The sequence below is a fragment of the Erithacus rubecula genome, assembly GCF_903797595.1.
Source record: "Erithacus rubecula genome assembly, contig: scaffold_574_arrow_ctg1, whole genome shotgun sequence".
NCBI classification, from domain to species: Eukaryota; Metazoa; Chordata; class Aves; order Passeriformes; family Muscicapidae; genus Erithacus; species Erithacus rubecula.
In genome coordinates, this window is record NW_027635764.1 from 44,742 (window position 1) to 61,877 (window position 17,136).

The 17,136-nt window shown below is 55.6% G+C and overlaps 1 protein-coding gene and 1 long non-coding RNA gene across 2 annotated transcripts; both read left to right on the forward strand.

The window, feature by feature from the left end:
* Nucleotides 1-343: 343 nt before the first annotated feature.
* Nucleotides 344-3,185, forward strand: LOC306816419 (Fc receptor-like protein 4; the record flags this gene model as incomplete). The annotated part of the gene is made up of 6 exons (XM_079332857.1): nucleotides 344-425; nucleotides 1,070-1,090; nucleotides 1,179-1,409; nucleotides 1,718-1,972; nucleotides 2,711-2,980; nucleotides 3,118-3,185. The coding sequence occupies exons 1-6, from the start codon at nucleotides 377-379 to the stop codon at nucleotides 3,183-3,185; spliced, it is 894 nt and encodes a 297-aa protein (XP_079188983.1). The 5' UTR covers nucleotides 344-376.
* Nucleotides 3,186-3,702: 517 nt separating this feature from the next.
* LOC306816420 lies at nucleotides 3,703-4,591 on the forward strand. Its single transcript, XR_013777666.1, has 3 exons — nucleotides 3,703-3,792; nucleotides 4,304-4,383; nucleotides 4,470-4,591. It is a non-coding gene; the product is annotated as an uncharacterized lncRNA (long non-coding RNA).
* The last annotated feature ends 12,545 nt before the right edge of the window (nucleotides 4,592-17,136 follow it).

Below are 17,136 nucleotides of genomic sequence, written 5' to 3' on the forward strand. Positions count from 1 at the left end.
AAACCTTTGAGGACACATTGTTCCCCGACTCTCATCCCTGAGTCTGAAGCCACTCAACACATGAGAACCTTAATCCCATGGGACCCCATCGCAGGAACCACAGTCTCCTGGACACCCATCCTTGGTGTCCGCCCAACCCTAAACCCCTGCAACACCTCAGCCTCCAAATTCTGGCAAAATCCAGTCCCCAACATGTCCCACCATCACTCCCATGTCCCACAAGGTCCCCACCCTGCCCCCATCCTGTCCACACCCTGCCCCCACCAAGGGCCACCTACACATGAGGATGAGACGTGACCTCGCTTCCTGTCCCTTCATCCCAAGAGCCGCCAGCCAGGGGACGGGTGGCCCCAGCAGCGAGTGACAGCCAGTGCCCATGGCCGGGGACACCGGGATGGCCGGGAAGGTGGCGCTGCTCCTGTGGGGTGAGTGCCCCAGGCACGGGCCTGACGCCCTGGGGATGGGCCCTGGTGAGGCAGAGAGTGGTGGGGAGGGGGCACAGGGGGGCTGTGGGGTCCTCTGAGGTCCCCAAGGCCAGCAGAGCCAGGGCATGGGCATGGACCTGAGTGTGACCAGAGTCATGGGGTGGCCATGGAGACAGGAACGGGGGAACAGGAACAGGGGAACTGGGATGTGGGGATGGGAACAGGGGGACAGAGATGTGAGGACAAGGATCTGGCCAAAGGAACCTTGGAGCTGGGGCAGCTATGGGGACAGGGACAAGGAGACAGAGATGCAGGGACAGGGACAAGGGCCACATCCCATCCAGATGGGGCATGAGGACAGGTGCCATGGGAATGGGATCATGGGCTCAGGGCCATGGGGATGTGGCTGTGGGGACAGGTGATGTAGGGCTGGGGGAGGTGACCTGTGCACACATGGGGTGTCCACAGTGTCCCCATGTCCTGCCTCAGCCCAGGGTGACCGAGGTGTTCTTGTCCTCAAAACCTCCATGCTGCATCAGTGTTCCTGTGGGGACAGTTTGGGGACAGACACCACACCAGGTCCCCCAGGTGCTGCTGTCCCTGCAGGGCCACCCCCACCCAGCCCTGTCCCTTCTCCCTTCCAGCCCAGATCCTCAGCCTCGCTGGTGAGTCCTCGGGGGATGCCATGTCCCTGCCCTTCTGTCCCCAGCCCCGTGGTGGCCCTGGCAGGCTGGTGTCCCCTGTCACCCGCAGGTGCCAAGAGCACCCAGCTGCTGGTGGAGCCCCCCTGGACGCCGGCGGTGCTGTGGGACCGGGTGACACTGACCTGCCAGGGCTCGGGGACCGCCGGTGCCACCACCTGGTACAAGGACGGGCGGCGCTGGCGGCAGGAGGGACCCAACAGCTTCACTGTCACTGAGAGTGGCACCTACACATGTCACAGACCCGGCAGTGGGATCAGCCTCCTCGTTGTGGTGTCAAATGGTGAGGGGGGATCTGAAATGATCAGACTGGTTTCCTGATAAGTCTGGGTTGGCTCCACGCCATGGGTGGCCTCACACCCCTCGAGTGGCCAGAAACTGTCCCCTCCATACATAAACATCCCAGTGCATCCCAGTACACCCCAGTGTGGTGGGACCCCCATGGTGACAACTGTGCCATGGGGCTGCTCCTGATGTCCCTGGCACCCTCCTGTGCAGTGGACACTCCACCCAGATGTCCCCAGTGCCATGGGCACCCACTTTGGACCTGTCTCGGGCTCCTCATTGTGACGGGACCCTCCTGTCCCACAGAGCCGCTGGTGCTGCAGGTGTCAGCAGGGGCATTGCTGGAGGGGGACACGGTGACACTGCGCTGCCGGAGCCGGCAGGACAATCCTGTCACCAGGGTGCAGTTTTACAAGGACGAGAAGGATCTCAGGGGGTCCCTCAGGGGCACCGAGCTCTCCCTGTCGCCCCTGGAGCTGCACAACAGCGGGACCTACCGCTGCGGTGGCTGGGTGGCACCAGGAACGTCACTGTCAGCAGCCGTGACAGTGATAGTGCACGGTGAGCACCCCCACGGCTGGAACCCCAATATCCTGACACGTCCAAAGCCACTTCTCAGTGGACTGAGAGTCACAGTTCTCACCCCTATCTCCTTCCCAGAGCTCTTCACGGTGCCGGCACTGAAGGGTCCCCCTGAGCTCATCGATGGGTCTCCCCTCAATCTCAGCTGCCTCAGCACCCCCAGCCCCCTGCGGCCCCCAGCCCCCCTCCGGTACCGCTTCTACCGGGACGGGCAGTTGGTGGGGGGCCCGCAGGGGTCCCCGCAGCTCCTGGTGCCCGCCGTGGGGGTCTCCCACTCGGGGAATTACAGCTGCGAGGTGCACTCCGAGGGGGGGCCGTGCGGAAGAGCAGCGCCCGGCTCGGCGTCACGGTGCGCAGTGAGTGCGGGGATGGGCACGGGGAGCCCCCACAGCCCTCTGAAATCTCTCATCCCTGCTCAACCCTCTGTGTGCCACCGTGCTCAGCTCTCTCCCTGGGTCCCTGCATTGCTTTCCCTGTTGCCTTCATCCATTGCTGGGGTCCCTCCATTGTCCACAGGTCCCACCATCCTTTTCTGCATCGCCATAATCTTCCCTTCAACCTTTTCCATGTGTCCCCCCTCCCCGGTCTCCGAACCACCTTCTTCCTCACTGGGTTCCTCCCTCCCCTCTCTGATCCTCCCTCTCCCTGATTCCCTCACTGCTCCCTGGTTTCCCCCACACCTCCCATGTCCCCAATCCCTCCTGTGTCCCCCTGCAGGGGTCCCGCTCTCGGGGGTGTCCCTGTCAGTGCAGCCCCCCGGGGGACAGGTTGCAGTTGGGGACCACCTGGTGCTGAGCTGCACGGTGGCCATGGGAACAGGTCCCCTGTCCTTCTCCTGGCACTGGGGGGGCTTGGGGACACCGCTGAGCACTGGCCCCCGCCTGGAGTTTCGGCATGTTGGGTACAATGACAGCGGCCAGTACCAGTGCCGAGTCAGCGACGGGGACAATGTGGTCGAGAGCCCCACACTGAACGTCACAGTCCTGGGTGAGTGGGACCCTTGGGCTGGGGGTGACCCTATCCACAGCATCCCAGATTCCACACATTCCCATTCCACCTCATCCCCCCCATCAGTCCCAGCCCAGCCCAGCCCAGCTCACAGCCCCCACCACTGGGTGTCACAGACCAGGGCAACTGGGACCATCTGGCTCCAGGTGTCCCCACTCAGGACATCCAAGCCATGCGTCCCTAACCCATCTGTCACATCCCCCACTGCACATCAGGTCACATTCCCCCTGCTGAACGTGACCCTCCCAGGGCTCTGAGACCCTTGGCACTGGGTTTGATGCCCCTGCTGATATGCCTCATGGCATCCATCACATCCCACCCATGCCATTCCATCCACCCCACCACCAGGTGACAACCATCCCCCTCCTTGGACACAGCATCCCTCATCCCACCCTCACCTCATCCTCATCCTCCACCCCTCATCCATCACATGCCATCATACCACACCACATGATGACCCCCAGCACCACGAGGACATTGTCCTGGGTGAAGGAGCCCCTCTGTCTCCAGGTGCCACCATGCAGACTCCCTCATCCCCTGCCACAGTGTGCCAGCCCCTCCTCCTGGCTTCAGCCCTTTCTCTGTCCCCACAGTGCCTGTGACACCACAGGGACACTGGAACAGAGGTGAGGTCACACGGGGTCACTGGGATTGCAGGACCTCTGCAGTGACAGGTGACCCTGATGTGTCCCTTTTGTCCCCAGCAGTGGCTGCAGGCCTTGGCGGGTCCCTCCTATTCCTGGTCCTGCTCGTGGGTGGAGCTGTGGGCTGGCACCGGAGGATTAACATGAGTGAGTGACAATGGGGACAATGGGGGCCCCGGGAGAGCTATGGGATCACCTAAATGTGGGGATAATGGCATGGCATCCACAGTCCCTGCCATGGGCTGTGCTGAGTGCTCAGGACCTTTGCTCAAGGACCTGAAGGATTTGGAGTGGTGTTGGCCTTGCAAGCATTTGAGGGAATCTTTCAGTGATCCTGGAGGAATTTGGAGGGTCCCCTCCCTGCCAGGCTTGAGCTTCTGGAGGCTGAGGAAGTCCAGAGCACTGGAGTGGTTCAGGGGTTCTGGAGGCACCAAGGAAGCTCAGGGTTGCTGGGGGATATTGAGGGTGCAGTGGGGTTTGAGGATCCCTGAGAGGTTTCGGATCCCTGAGGACCCCACAGTCACCCCTCCCCTGTTTCATTTGCAGCTGACAGGAAGCAGCAGAAAAGGTGAGTGTGATGCTCACACCAAACTCTGGCTTTTGACCCCAACCCCCAGGACCTCCCACTCCCACCCACACATCCCATTTATTCCCTCAGGGTCCCCCCGCAACCCCCGGCCCCCCCAGAGGAGGGGGAGGTGCTGTACACCCACGTCGTGAGCACCAAGCAGACGGGGGGTGAGTCCGGGCTGGGACACACGCAGAGGGACATGTCACCCATGAGTGTCCCCCTGCCCAGAGGCCATAGCCAGTGTCTCTCGCAGTGTCCCCCCGTGCCACCACACTCCAGGATCCCCAGGTGACCTACGCGGAGCTGCCAGCAACCCATGGGCAATCACGGGAATGCGGGGACATCTATGGGAATGTGCTGTGACACTCTGGGCACGGATGGGACTGGGGCACTGGTTGCACTTGGAGCACTGGGGGTACTGGGGTAACCCCATCATGTGGCAGTCACACACGTGTGTCTCCCGTACTGCTCCCATTGGAGCCCAACATTCACGGGTAGGAGGGTACAAGTGGGGGGTCACGGGTGAAGCAGCACAGGGACACTAAAGCTCCCCATGCCCCCAAAACCCCCAAGGGCTTCCTCACCCCCATTGCATATATGGCTCCCCATTCCATATTCAAGTGCTCCCAGAATTCTCAGACACTTCCCCATTCCCTCCCTACTGTGCTCCCAGTACCCCCAAGGGCTCCCTATTTCCCCTCCCAGTGCCTCTCCATTGCTCCCAGTACATCCATGGGATTCTCATTCTCCCTCCCAATACCCCTGTGCTCCCAGCGACTCTGCAATGCCCCTCTCAGCACTCCCAGTACACCCACAGCTCCTAATCTTGCTCCCAGTGCCTGGGGAACACAGGACTTGTTGTCTTCTTATTGGCACCAAAATGCAGCTTTTTGGTTCAGCTGGCAGTGGTGGTGTTTCTTTGTTCAGCTCTGTTGAGCTTTAGGAACGGGATTCTGCAATGTTGGGCTGCCACTAGAAACCAGTGCTCAGGATTCCCTTCTGCCCTGTCTCAAACCCCTCCTCTGCCGTATTCTCCACGCGATGATGTCACAAATGCCCTGGGGGCGTTCCAGAGACTCTTCCTTTTCCAGAGCAGTGGGGATCAGGCTGTGGCACAGGGTGGGGTGTTAGGGACAGGAGAAATTGGATGTCTCAAGACATTTTGGAACACCTGAATTTGGCAGGGCTGGTTTAGGCCTTGCTTTTGGTGACACAAGGCCCTGTGTGTCAGTCAGTCTGTCAGCCATGGCACACTGAGGACAGTGGGATGCTCTGCCAAACCCATCTCCGGAGTGGCCAAGTGACCAGGAGTTCCACCTTGGAATAGGGGCCTTGAAGGCCCCAGGGCTTTAAAGGCAGAGCATGAGGTGGCCAAGTGTCTGAACGTGTCTTCTCTTTGAGTATTTGCCCCATTCATGCTGGAACCCAGGAGTTGGAAACTGTCTTGGTTTAAGAGAAAAACATCTGCCAAGGAAAGCAGGAACCTTCCTGGAATGGAAAGAGAACCCATCCTTCCAAATTTTTATAACTGTTGCAATTATGGGGCTTCCAGGTAAAAATTTAAGAAAAGGAGCAACAGGTAATTCTTAGGAAATTTATAGAACAGAACAGAACAAACACCAAGACAAGACAAAAAATATCGAACCAGCTCAGGGCTGTTTGTTCGTCCTTGGTGCAGTTCTGGCCACAGCTAGTAAAGGGCGATGTAGGGAGCACTCCCGGCCAGCAGGGGGCGCTGCAGGGAGCACTCCCGCCCAGCAGGGGGCGCTGCAGGGAGCACTCCCGCCCAGCAGGGGGCGCCCCGGTGCCAGCTCCAACCCCTCAGGGGCCATGGCGGCCTCGGGCGGGAGGGACGAGCCCAAATCGCTCCTTTGGCAAACTCACGCTTTGCACCAATCAGTGCCGGCACCAGCACCAGCAGCGCCCGGGCAGAAGAGACAAAGGCAGAAGCTTGGATCCTGGTGCCCGGTGGCAGCGGAGCAGTGTCCCGGCCCAGGCACACACCCTGCGCAACACCCGCCACCGCTGTCCCTGATGGGAACGCAAGGAAGGCAGCACCCAACCCCAGGCAGGTCTCAGGACCACAGCAGCACCTCTTGTGCCTTTCCACCACAATTCCTGAAAACCCTCAGCCTCTCACTGCCTTTTCCTCCTTCAGCCCTGGCACAGCAGCTCTGGGAATGTTGAATTCCCCTGGCATGTTGAGGAAAGCAGGTGCTCCTTGCTGACACTGCCAGGGCTCCTCAGGGGCTCCAGAGCACGTTTGGGGCTGCTGCTCTTCCTGGGCCACTGCTGGTCCTGATACAGCAGCCACAGGGGGAGGAGGAGGAGAGGGAGCAGCAGAGCCTTAATGAGCTGTTGTAATTAAGGCCGGGGTTCCTGAAGTTCAGCCATGCTGCAGAAACATCCCTGTGCACAAACACATGGTTCTGCTGTCTCTCCCGGGGATTTTGGGCTACTCTGGCAGCACTGGACACATTTTGAAGCTCAGATGCCCCCAGCTTTGCCCACAAGAAGTTTTTTGGCTGCCGGGATATTCTTGTGGAGCTTCTCCCCTTGGCCACTGCACAGGGATGGGCATTGGCCAGCCCTGCTCTGGCCAGCCCCAGGTGGCAGCCAGGACCTGAGGCTCCCCCGCCCCCTTGGCTTTGATTCTCGCAGCATTCGAGCTGCTGCAAAGGTGAGAATTCTTTCTATGGCCAAAAAAGGCCTGACTGTGGTTTGCTCAACAACCGGACCAGGACCCTCCTCCTTCCCGAGCTGAGCAGGCAGAGCTGAACAAACCAAAACCATTTCTCCCAGTTTAATCCAAAAGTTGTGTTTTGTGTCCAATAAGAGGGACAAGGTTCCTGTGCCCCCTGGCACTGGGGGAGGGAAGAGAGCGCCTGGGGGTACTGGGAGCACAGGAACGCGGAGCTCTGGGCAGCCCCACATGGGATCCCCCACTCGTGGCCACCTCCCGGGCAGGGTGGGCAACCACGGGAGCCAAGGGCAGGGGGAAACATGGGGGGTGCCCTCAGGCAGGGATCTCCAGTGCCCCCAGTGTCTCCAGTGTCACAGCTCATTCTCGTAGCTGTTACTGGGGTCCCGCTGTCACCCCTGGGGTCCTGGCAGCTCCTCGTGGTCACCTGGGGGATGTGGGGGGGCCTGAGAGACACTCTGGGTTTGGGGCCCTGGGTGGGGGTGACACCCGTGGGTGACGTGTCCCTGTCCCCCCCCCACATACTCACCCCCTGCCCACTCGGTGCACACCACACTGGGGTCCAGGGCCTCCCCCTCCTCCAGGGCTGTCCTGTGGGAATAAGGGGTCTGGGTCTGGGCAAGTGGGAAAGAGGAGTCCCAGCCAGAGGGCCCCCCCCCCCACTGGTCATGGGGCTTCCTGGTGACTGCAAATAAAAGGGGAGAGGGGGACTGTGGGGACCCTGGGACCTCTGAATCTTTCTGGGACCTCAGCTGCTCCAAACACCCATGGCACCCCCAAATCCTTACTGGAGCCCCAATTCTCACCACACCCCTCACTGCTCCCAAACACTCCAAGCACCCCTGAACCCCATGCCACTGTGCCCCTGACCCTCCCAGTATCCCTGACCCTCTGAACAACAAAACTCGAAGCCTGACAGGGAGGGGCTACCCCCAATCTCCCCCATGACCCCAAAAAATCCCTCAATATCCCTGCAAGACCTCCAAGAGCTCCCCAAACCCTCCAGAATCTCCCAGTGACATGCCAGTGTTCTTGAACACACACCCAGGGATGTGTCTGGGGCCCAGCCAAGACACTCCAAATTCTCCCCACAAGGCACAGGATACATAGCCAAGGTCACCGTGTGTGGGAATCTCTGTGTGGGACGGTCGTCAGGACAAACTCAGGCGCTCTCTATATTCTGGTCTTGAAGTTTGCAGTTTATTGTAAAGGGCGTGGGTGCAAAGGGCCCTGCTGAGAGCTGCCAGCTGCAGCTCAGAGCAGGACAGAAAGAGAGTGGGGGTAAGGAGTTCTAAGAGATAAGAGGGGGGAGTAAGAGGTAAGAGAGAGAGAAGTAAGAGGGTGATGTAAGAGAGCAATTTTCCCATTTACAATACAATAAATCTTCTGTGTTGAATATTCTAATTTCCACTAACCAATCTAATACAAGATACAAATCCTCTAACATTTGCATACAACCTGAGAACCCTCAACCTCCGTGTAGACCTGCAGCCCACCTTGTCCCACCATCCTTTCTGGGAATCCCCAGCCCTGACTTGGTGCCCTCATCCATTCCTGACTGCTTTTCCACATCCTCCCCTCCCTGCCCGGATGCCCGTACCTCTCTCTCAATTCCCCTCTCTGCTCCTTGGTGTCCCCTCCCTGAACTCCACATCCTTCCTTTAGGTCCCTTTCCCGGATCCTCCATCTCTACTCCCCCTCTCCCTCTTTGTGGTCCCCTTGCCCCTTCCCGGGCCCCCCAGGTCCCTCACAGTCCCTTGGTGTCCCCCATCTCCCACAGAGGTTTCACTGTCAGGGGCGTTCCTGTCGGTGCAGACCCCATGGGACAGGGGGCACTTGGGGACAGCCTGGTGCTGAGCTGCACGGTGGCCATGGGGACAGGTCCCCTGCCCTTCTACTGGAATAGGGGGGGCTTAGGGGCACCACTGGGCACTGGCCCCGCCTGGAACTGGGGCACACTTGGGAGAATGACAATGATCACTACCACTAGAACTACTGTGGTCACTACTGAACCAGTGCCGGGTCAGCAACGGGCACAGCATAGCCGAGGGTGTCCCCCTGAACATCACCGTCCTGGATGAGCGGGACCCTCGGGCTAGGGGGGACCCCACCCAGAACATCCCCATCCCTCCTGCCTCAGCCTTGTCTGTGTCCCCACAGTGCCCGTGGCCAATGCCACCATCACCCCCGGTCCCCTGGCACTCCAGGTGTGCCCAGGTGACCCCGTGACCCTGCGCTGCTCGGTGCAGGTGGGCTCAGCCCCTGTCACCTTCACCTGGCTGCACAACAGGCATGAGGAGGCCGAGGGTCCCCTCCTGGAGCTTGGGGCCGTCGATGTGGGACATTTGGGCACCTACCAGTGCGTGGCCACCAACCAGCTGGGACAGGACGGGCACCGCGTGTTCCGGGCACTCAGCCCAGAGCTGGCCCTGGAGGTGACACCACAGGGAACCACTGGACACCACTGGAACACAGGTGGGGTGACACGGGGTCACTGGGATGTTCAGGAGCCCCGGGGTTCAGGGTGACCCTATTGTGTCCCCCTCTGTCCCCAGCAGTGGCTGTGAATGTCAGCAGGACCCTCCTGTACCTGCTCCTGGCTTTCATCGGGGGCTGTCAGTGGTGTCACCGCTGGGATGGGTGACAATGGGGGGACATGGGGGTCCTGGAGTGAGGGAAAGCCCCTAGAGTTGGGGCAGAGATCAAGCAGCACCCAGGGCCCCTGGGCTGGGGAAAACTGAGCCCACAGTTGTTGGGAAGGATGAATTAGGAAAACCTTATAAATATGTGTGCTTAGCAAAGGATTTTGAAACCATAAGCGAGATAGAAATGACAGCGGTTTTCGACTGTGTGGCTGAGAGCAACAATGTGAATGCTTGAAGGCCTTTTCCTTTGTTTAGATAAAGCAAAAGACCACAAGTACCAACAAGCCAGCAGAGACCATCTCCAGGCATCACAGGAAGGAGCAGAGATGAGCTTTATAGATAAGAAAGCAGCAAAACATCATAATATAGTAATTTCTATAGGTTGTATGCAAATGTTAGAGGATTTGTATCTTGTATTAGATTGGTTAGTGGAAATTAGAATATTCAACACAGAAGAAGATTTATTGTGTTGTAAATGGGAAAATCGCTCTCTTACATCACCCTCTTACTTCTCTCTCTCTTACCTCTTACTCCCCCCTCTTATCTCTTAGAACTCCTTACCCCCACTCTCTTTCTGTCCTGCTCTGAGCTGCAGCTGGCAGCTCTCAGCAGGGCCCTTTGCACCCACGCCCTTTATAATAAACTTCAAACTTCAAGACCAGAATATAGAGAGCGCCTGAGTTTGTCCTGACGACCGTCCCACACAGAGATTCCCACACACGGTGACCTTGGCTATGTATCCTGTGCCTTGTGGGGAGAATTTGGAGTGTCTTGGCTGGGCCCCAGACACATCCCTGGGTGTGTGTTCAAGAACACTGGCATGTCACTGGGAGATTCTGGAGGGTTTGGGGAGCTCTTGGAGGTCTTGCAGGGATATTGAGGGATTTTTTGGGGTCATGGGGGAGATTGGGGGTAGCCCCTCCCTGTCAGGCTTCGAGTTTTGTTGTTCAGAGGGTCAGGGATACTGGGAGGGTCAGGGGCACAGTGGCATGGGGTTCAGGGGTGCTTGGAGTGTTTGGGAGCAGTGAGGGGTGTGGTGAGAATTGGGGCTCCAGTAAGGATTTGGGGGTGCCATGGGTGTTTGGAGCAGCTGAGGTCCCAGAAAGATTCAGGGGTCTCAGGGTCCCCACAGTTCCCTCCCCTTTTATTTGCAGTCACCAGGAAGCCCCATGACCAGTGGGGGGGGGGGCCCTCTGGCTGGGACTCCTCTTTCCCACCTGCCCAGACATGACCCAGACCCCCCCTTATCCCCACAGGACAGCCCTGGAGGAGGGGGAGGCCCTGGACCCCAGTGTGGTGTGCACCGAGTGGGCAGGGGGTGAGTATGTGGGGGGGGGGGACAGGGACACGTCACCCACGGGTGTCACCCCCACCCAGGACCCCAAACCCAGAGTGTCTCTCAGGCCCCCCCACATCCCCCAGGTGACCACGAGGAGCTGCCAGGGGTGACAGCGGGACCCCAGTCACAGCTACGAGAATGAGCTGTGACACTGGAGACACTGGGGGCACTGGAGATCCCTGCCTGAGGGCACCCCCATGTTTCCCCCTGCCCTTGGCTCCCGTGGTTGCCCACCCTGCCCGGGAGGTGGCCACGAGTGGGGGATCCCATGTGGGGCTGCATATGAGCAAAGCAGCCACAGAGCCACGAGCTGGAATTGTGGGAGAGATACGGCCAGTGAGCCGGGGAGACAGTGGCCATAGGGGATCCCATGGTAGCCACAAAATCAGTACCTATGTGGTAGGAAAAAAAATAAAATCACAGACTACTGGAGGGACTGCGGTTGCCACTGTGGCCCTCGCTGCCCCCCTGAGGTTGCCAGAAAACTTTTGAACAGTGCCCCCGTGTCTGTGGCTCTGTTTCTGTCCCCTTTGCCCACGAATGATGGAAAGATTACCTTTGAAGTTCGTTTTCCTGTTGAAAAGTCTGCTGGAAAAATGTTATAGTCGTGTGAGATGTTACGTAATGATTCGTATCATTATAGAAACACAGCATGGGATCAGTATAAACAAGAATATTGAACTTAAAGCATGGACATGAGACAGAGGAAAATATAATAATTTCATTATATTTGTTAAAATGACTTTGTTGTGAATTACTGGCTTTTGCTGTTATGTGTTTTTTGCCACTATAATTATGAATTGTATCCACTTTTTATGGATAAGGAAAATGCAAGCTTGTGTGAACATGGGAAGGCTTGTTACTGCTGTTACCTGCTTGCTAAGAGTGAAACCTGAGAACAGGTTTGAGCCTTGTCCAGCCCTGGTGGGGGCTTGTAGCCACTCTTGCTTGGAATCCAGCCAACATATTTGGGCTATCCCAGCACAGTAGGCATGACAGCACTCAACAAGAACCTGCCTAGAAAAGGGGCAGTGACCAGGGCTAGAATGGACGTGTTGGTGGAGTGCAGACTCCCTGCATCCCCAGCACTGCTTGCCCGTTCCTTATCATGGAATTAACAAACTGCCTTATTGATTAACCTACCCGATTGTTGTAATTTATAAAAAAAATTGTGATCTCAATGTGATGAATTTCCATTTTTCAGGGGAAAAACTGATGCTGGGAAAACACCCTACCTTTGGTGTCTCCTGGGGTGACTCTTGCCTTCTCCTGGGATAGGAAATTCATCAAAAGATAAGGCATGGGCAAGAAATTTGAGCTCGCCCCGAGGAAAATTGCAGTAAATTACCTGTGATTTCTTGTGCAGGAAGATCCAGGCAAGAACATGGGACTGTGAGTATCGCTTGGTTGGGTGGTGTGTGACTGGTGTCTGTCTGAGATGCAGCAGTTACGGGGCGAGTGCTGAGTTCTTCTAACCTCAGTTCTGACTTCTCACGAGACAAGCGGCAGGTGAAGGAACAAAGTGAGTGAAGAGGGGACTTCTAAATAAAAATGGGGGCTGGGAGAGCTTCTCGAAGGGACTTAAAATAAAGTCAGGGGCCAGGGGCGTTTGTCAAAGGGATTTTATTTAAACCGTCGGGGGCCAGAGGCACTGAAGGACCAATCAGGAATGGGTCAGGATTTTTTAGAAAACCAAAGAACCCAGGTACCAAAGGTTCAGATAAGAATCAGGGTTCATGTAAGAATTGGGATACAAAGTATAAAGGGAGCCAAGGGTTTCCTAGCACAGTCCACAGTAGTGGATTACTACTTTTCCCCCAGCCTCCATCCAGGCTGCCGCGGGTTTTTCGCAGGTTGCTCCAGCCGTGGCCCGGCTGCCCTGGGCTCCCCGCCCGTGCCAGCACAACCCACGCCGGTTCCTCTGCCTGTCCCCTGTCCCTCCCAGGCGCCGCGGTCCCGGCGCCACCAGCCGCGTGTGCACGGGCCGTGCACTGATCTGGGTGCTGATGGAGGCTCCTCGGCGGTTCCCATGCCGGGCTCCGCCTCCAACCACTCTCCCCACAAGTGCTGCCTTCTGCCCCCACCTCTCTCTCTCGGGCACTCTCAGGTCTGTTACTAAACCCCGCCCTTGCCACTGCTCCCTTAGTGACTCCGGCTCCCACTGCCCAAAGGAAATCCCTCTGTAAAGGAAGAATGTCGTACCAAAGTGCTGAGAGTTCAGCTGAAATCCAGAGACATCCTGACAGTCCCTCCCATCCCACTACTCCTAAACATTCATGTTTTAGAGACGGGGAGAAGGGAAAGGGTGAAGCCCTGGCACAGTCAAGGTACCAGGAGCAGGCTGAGAATGCTTGTTTCTGCTGTGAAGAAAAGATACACTGTGGAGGGAGGTGCCCTCAGCTGGGAAGGGATCTGAGAGTAGTTCGGGAGGTACATCTGGAAGAAGATGGGGAGATCATGGGCTCTATCATCTAAAGCCTTTAAGAAAACAGGCCCACAAAAGAAAGTATTAAAATTTATAGTAAATACTAGAACAAAAAGAACTTGTGTAGTAAATGTTCAAAAAAATGTGATGTGTGTAGTAACACTGTAGAAATGGCAGGAGAAAGGGAAAAGGAATTTGAAGTTGCTGTCATTAATTAAAGGTGTAATAATTAAAAGTAAAACCAAAGTATGGAGGAGAAATATCTTACTAATTCCTGAAATAAGTAATAACATATTGAGAAGAAATATTTTCAGACACCATTAGGAATAGGGGTTATACCAGAAGGAGGGAAATAAAAGAACAAGCCCTCCTAACAGGAAAAGATACATCTTAATAGTTCAACCAAATGTTTACAAAGAAAAAGAATGTCAGCATATGCCTTAATTAATGAAAAAATATGCAGACTATAAAAAAGGAAAAAGGAATATTACTATCAAATTGGTTAATTCAATTTTACAAATTATGTGCTCTAAAAAGAGCATGAAAACATTTAGCAAAAAAAAAAAAAAAAAAAAAACCAAAAAACGAAAAACAAAAAAACCCGACAACAATGTGGGAAAGTGCAATTTTACTCTTAGGAGGCAGTGACTTGATAAGCCGCTGTGCTGAGGGGCACAATCCCCCCTTCACACGCTGCCCCAGCTGTTGGGGATGTGCCCAGGACAGTGTTGGCTTTCTGTGTCCCCAGTGCACGGTAGCTCAGCCACGGCACGCTGAGCTTCTTGTCACCCCATGCCCCAAATCCTTCCCAGGGCTGCTCTCCCTCCATTCCCAGCCCGGCGCTGTCTCGGTGCAGGTGCAGCCCCTGCCTTTGGCCTCGCTGAACCTCGTGGGCTCGGCCCGGACCCGCCTGCCCAGCCCGGCCCAGCGCGGGGCCAGCAGCCCCTTCCTCCCCCAGCCCTGCCCTGCTGCAGCCGCTCCCCAGCGCGCAGCCCCGGCTGCTCCTGCCCACTCCACCCACGGCCGAGCCTCTCCTACAGACCCTTCCCAGCGCCGCCCCAGCGCCCCGAGGCCCGAGGACACGGCCCCGAGATGCTCCGGCCGCCCGCCCCTCACCGTCTCTGCCGCCGCCAGCGCCGCAACGACGAGTCAGCGCAGCCGCGGCGGAAGTGACGCACTGAGCCACGCCCAGCGACGCGCTGTGCCCCCTGGGAAATGGAGTCCAGAGCCGCGCACACGCGCAACTAAAATAAACTAGATTTATACAGCAGAGTTTCGCAACATTATACATACAGCATTCATTTTATTATTTGCGAAAAGCCAATAATATAATATATTCTTATAACAACGATGGAATCGTATAAAATAGAAGCAAGCCCCCCAAAATACGCTGTGTAGTTCAGAACAGCGAACAGAAGGTGGCAATCTTACTCCATGGAAAACATAAATGACAAAAATCCAAAAAACTTCTGAGTGACGGAACTCACTGTGTGCAAAATGCGGAGGGATTTCGGGAGGGGTTCGGCAGTCTCGTGACTATCAGGATGTCTGTAAAGCCGAGGGAGCGGTGCCCGATGGAACGTGTCCATGGAGGGACACCCCCAGCACGTGCCCGGGATCGGAATTGATGCCTTAAATTTTAGTTTTCCTATTTTCCAGATTCTGCACTGCCTTAGTGTGTGACTCTGAACTCCATGTAAAGTGTTAGGAGGTTCTCCTCACAGTTCAGTCAGACAAAACAATCCTTTTCCAGCCCCAGGACCAGGGACACTGCTGCAGCTTCAGCCTCAAAATGTATAATTTATACAAGAAGTGCAAACAGCAGTGAATTGGGGAGAGCAATGTGGGAGGGTGGGATTGCATAACCTGGAACTGGAATTGGACAATTAACCCTATGGAAATGGACCAAAAGTTATAAAACTGTGAAAACTCATGACTTGGAGTCCAGCTTGGGTGAAGCCTCTTGTACTCCCCAAGGTGTATCCGTGTAATACTCTTACTAAATTCTATTTTATTCCTTTAACTCTGTCTAGTGTCTGTTCCAGGTCAGCCTCTTTGGGTATCAGAACGAAGGGGTACTTTAACAGTTAAATGAATTTATTTGGATCAGGAAGAGGAGCCCTTGGTGGGGTTTGGGGGGTCCCTTGCTGAGGGTTTAATGAGAGGAGTTGAGATCCCCAGCCCCTGCTGGGAATTTGGGGTGTTGAGGGGCTGAGGGTCCCTTGCTGAGGGTGTGGTGAGGTTTAGGGTGTCCTGAGGTGGGGAGGGTCCCTTGGTGAGAGTGTGATTGGGGGGAGATGGGCCCATGGCCCTTGCTGGGAATTTGGGGGAGATCCTGGATCTGGTGTTCTCCAGCTGCTGCTTTTAGACACCCAAAATTGTAACATTGACGCAGAAAACACCTTCCCATGGGAATATTCCTGATATTCCTGCTGTGTGGAAACTCACCTTCCCCCTCAAAACCAAAATTAGTGAAACTTTGTGGATCTTTTTTGGACTATAGTGCCTCAAATCCCTGTGTGGATGTTGGTTTTCTGGGATCCCTCCACATCTCCCCACCACTGCACTTCACTCCGGGTTGGTTAAGTCCAATTACTGATTAATTCCAGGGATTTCTGAGCTGCAGGAAAGTTTTACTACCAGCTCTGGAAGCACAAGGGGTGTGAGGAGCTGTCAGGACTTGCCTGTGGCCATTGCATCTTGAAGAAATCCTGGCTGGGATTTGGCTCTGTCCCAGCTGACCCAAATTCCCAATTCTGTGATTTTCCATATGGAAGAAGCTCAGGGAGGGGGAATTCTGCACCTGGATAGACAATTGAAGGAGCAGAATTCTCAGGCTGAGGGGGGAGGATTTTGTGGGCATTGGGAGGAATTTTTCCCCCATTTGTGAATGTTTAAAACGCTGGGAATGGCCAAAACATCCCCTTAGGACTGGCCCCGAGGCCCCAGGAATCCTTGGCACCGATTCTCTGAGGAGAGGGGATTTGAGGGAGCCCAAAGGGCATCACTTGGCTTTGGCAGAGCTGCTGTGGAGACAGAGGGAATTCAACTGCCATGGCCTGATCCTGGCTGCCCTGGAAAAGGGGGAGTCTCTGGAACCCCCCAGGGCCTTTGTGACATCGTGGTGTGGGGACCACGGCCAGGAGGGGTTTGGGAATGGTGACACGAGAATCCAGAGCCTCCTGAAGGCTGCTTTGGCCATCAGAGCAATGAAGATCCAGGCCCTGCCAGGTTCCTCTGGTGGAGTGTTGCCCGATCCGAAGAAAACACAAACAACCGAAGTCGTTATGCGGTGCTTTATTGAGGGCCCGGGAGCCTGTGGACTAGCGTCCAAGACAGAGCCCCATTTGGACAGAAAATTCACAGGGTTTTTATATGCTTCTTTACATGATTTCTTCATCTTAACAGATTCTTACTTCATTTTTGATACCTGGTACCATAATCTCTCTGACATTTAAGATTCTGCCAAAAGGTAATTCTCTAGATAAATGGATACACTCCTTAAGATAAGTAATTATTTCTCAACTACACTGCTTGCATTACAAAATTTGCTATAAAGTCATCTGCCGGTTACATGCGGCCTACCAAGCCTTAAGCATAACTACTACTAATGTCAACTAATGTCGATTACTAAGGTTTATTATTATTTTAATACAATTTATTGTATCAAAATGGCAACATTTACCCCCTTTTGAGCATTCTTCAGTCTTCTGCAAGGGTGCTCAACTCTTCGTTATCATCGGGTCTTTCAAATGCTGGATTTCCTTTCAAATGCTGGATTTTCTTGCCGATAGCAACTCATACTTCGGA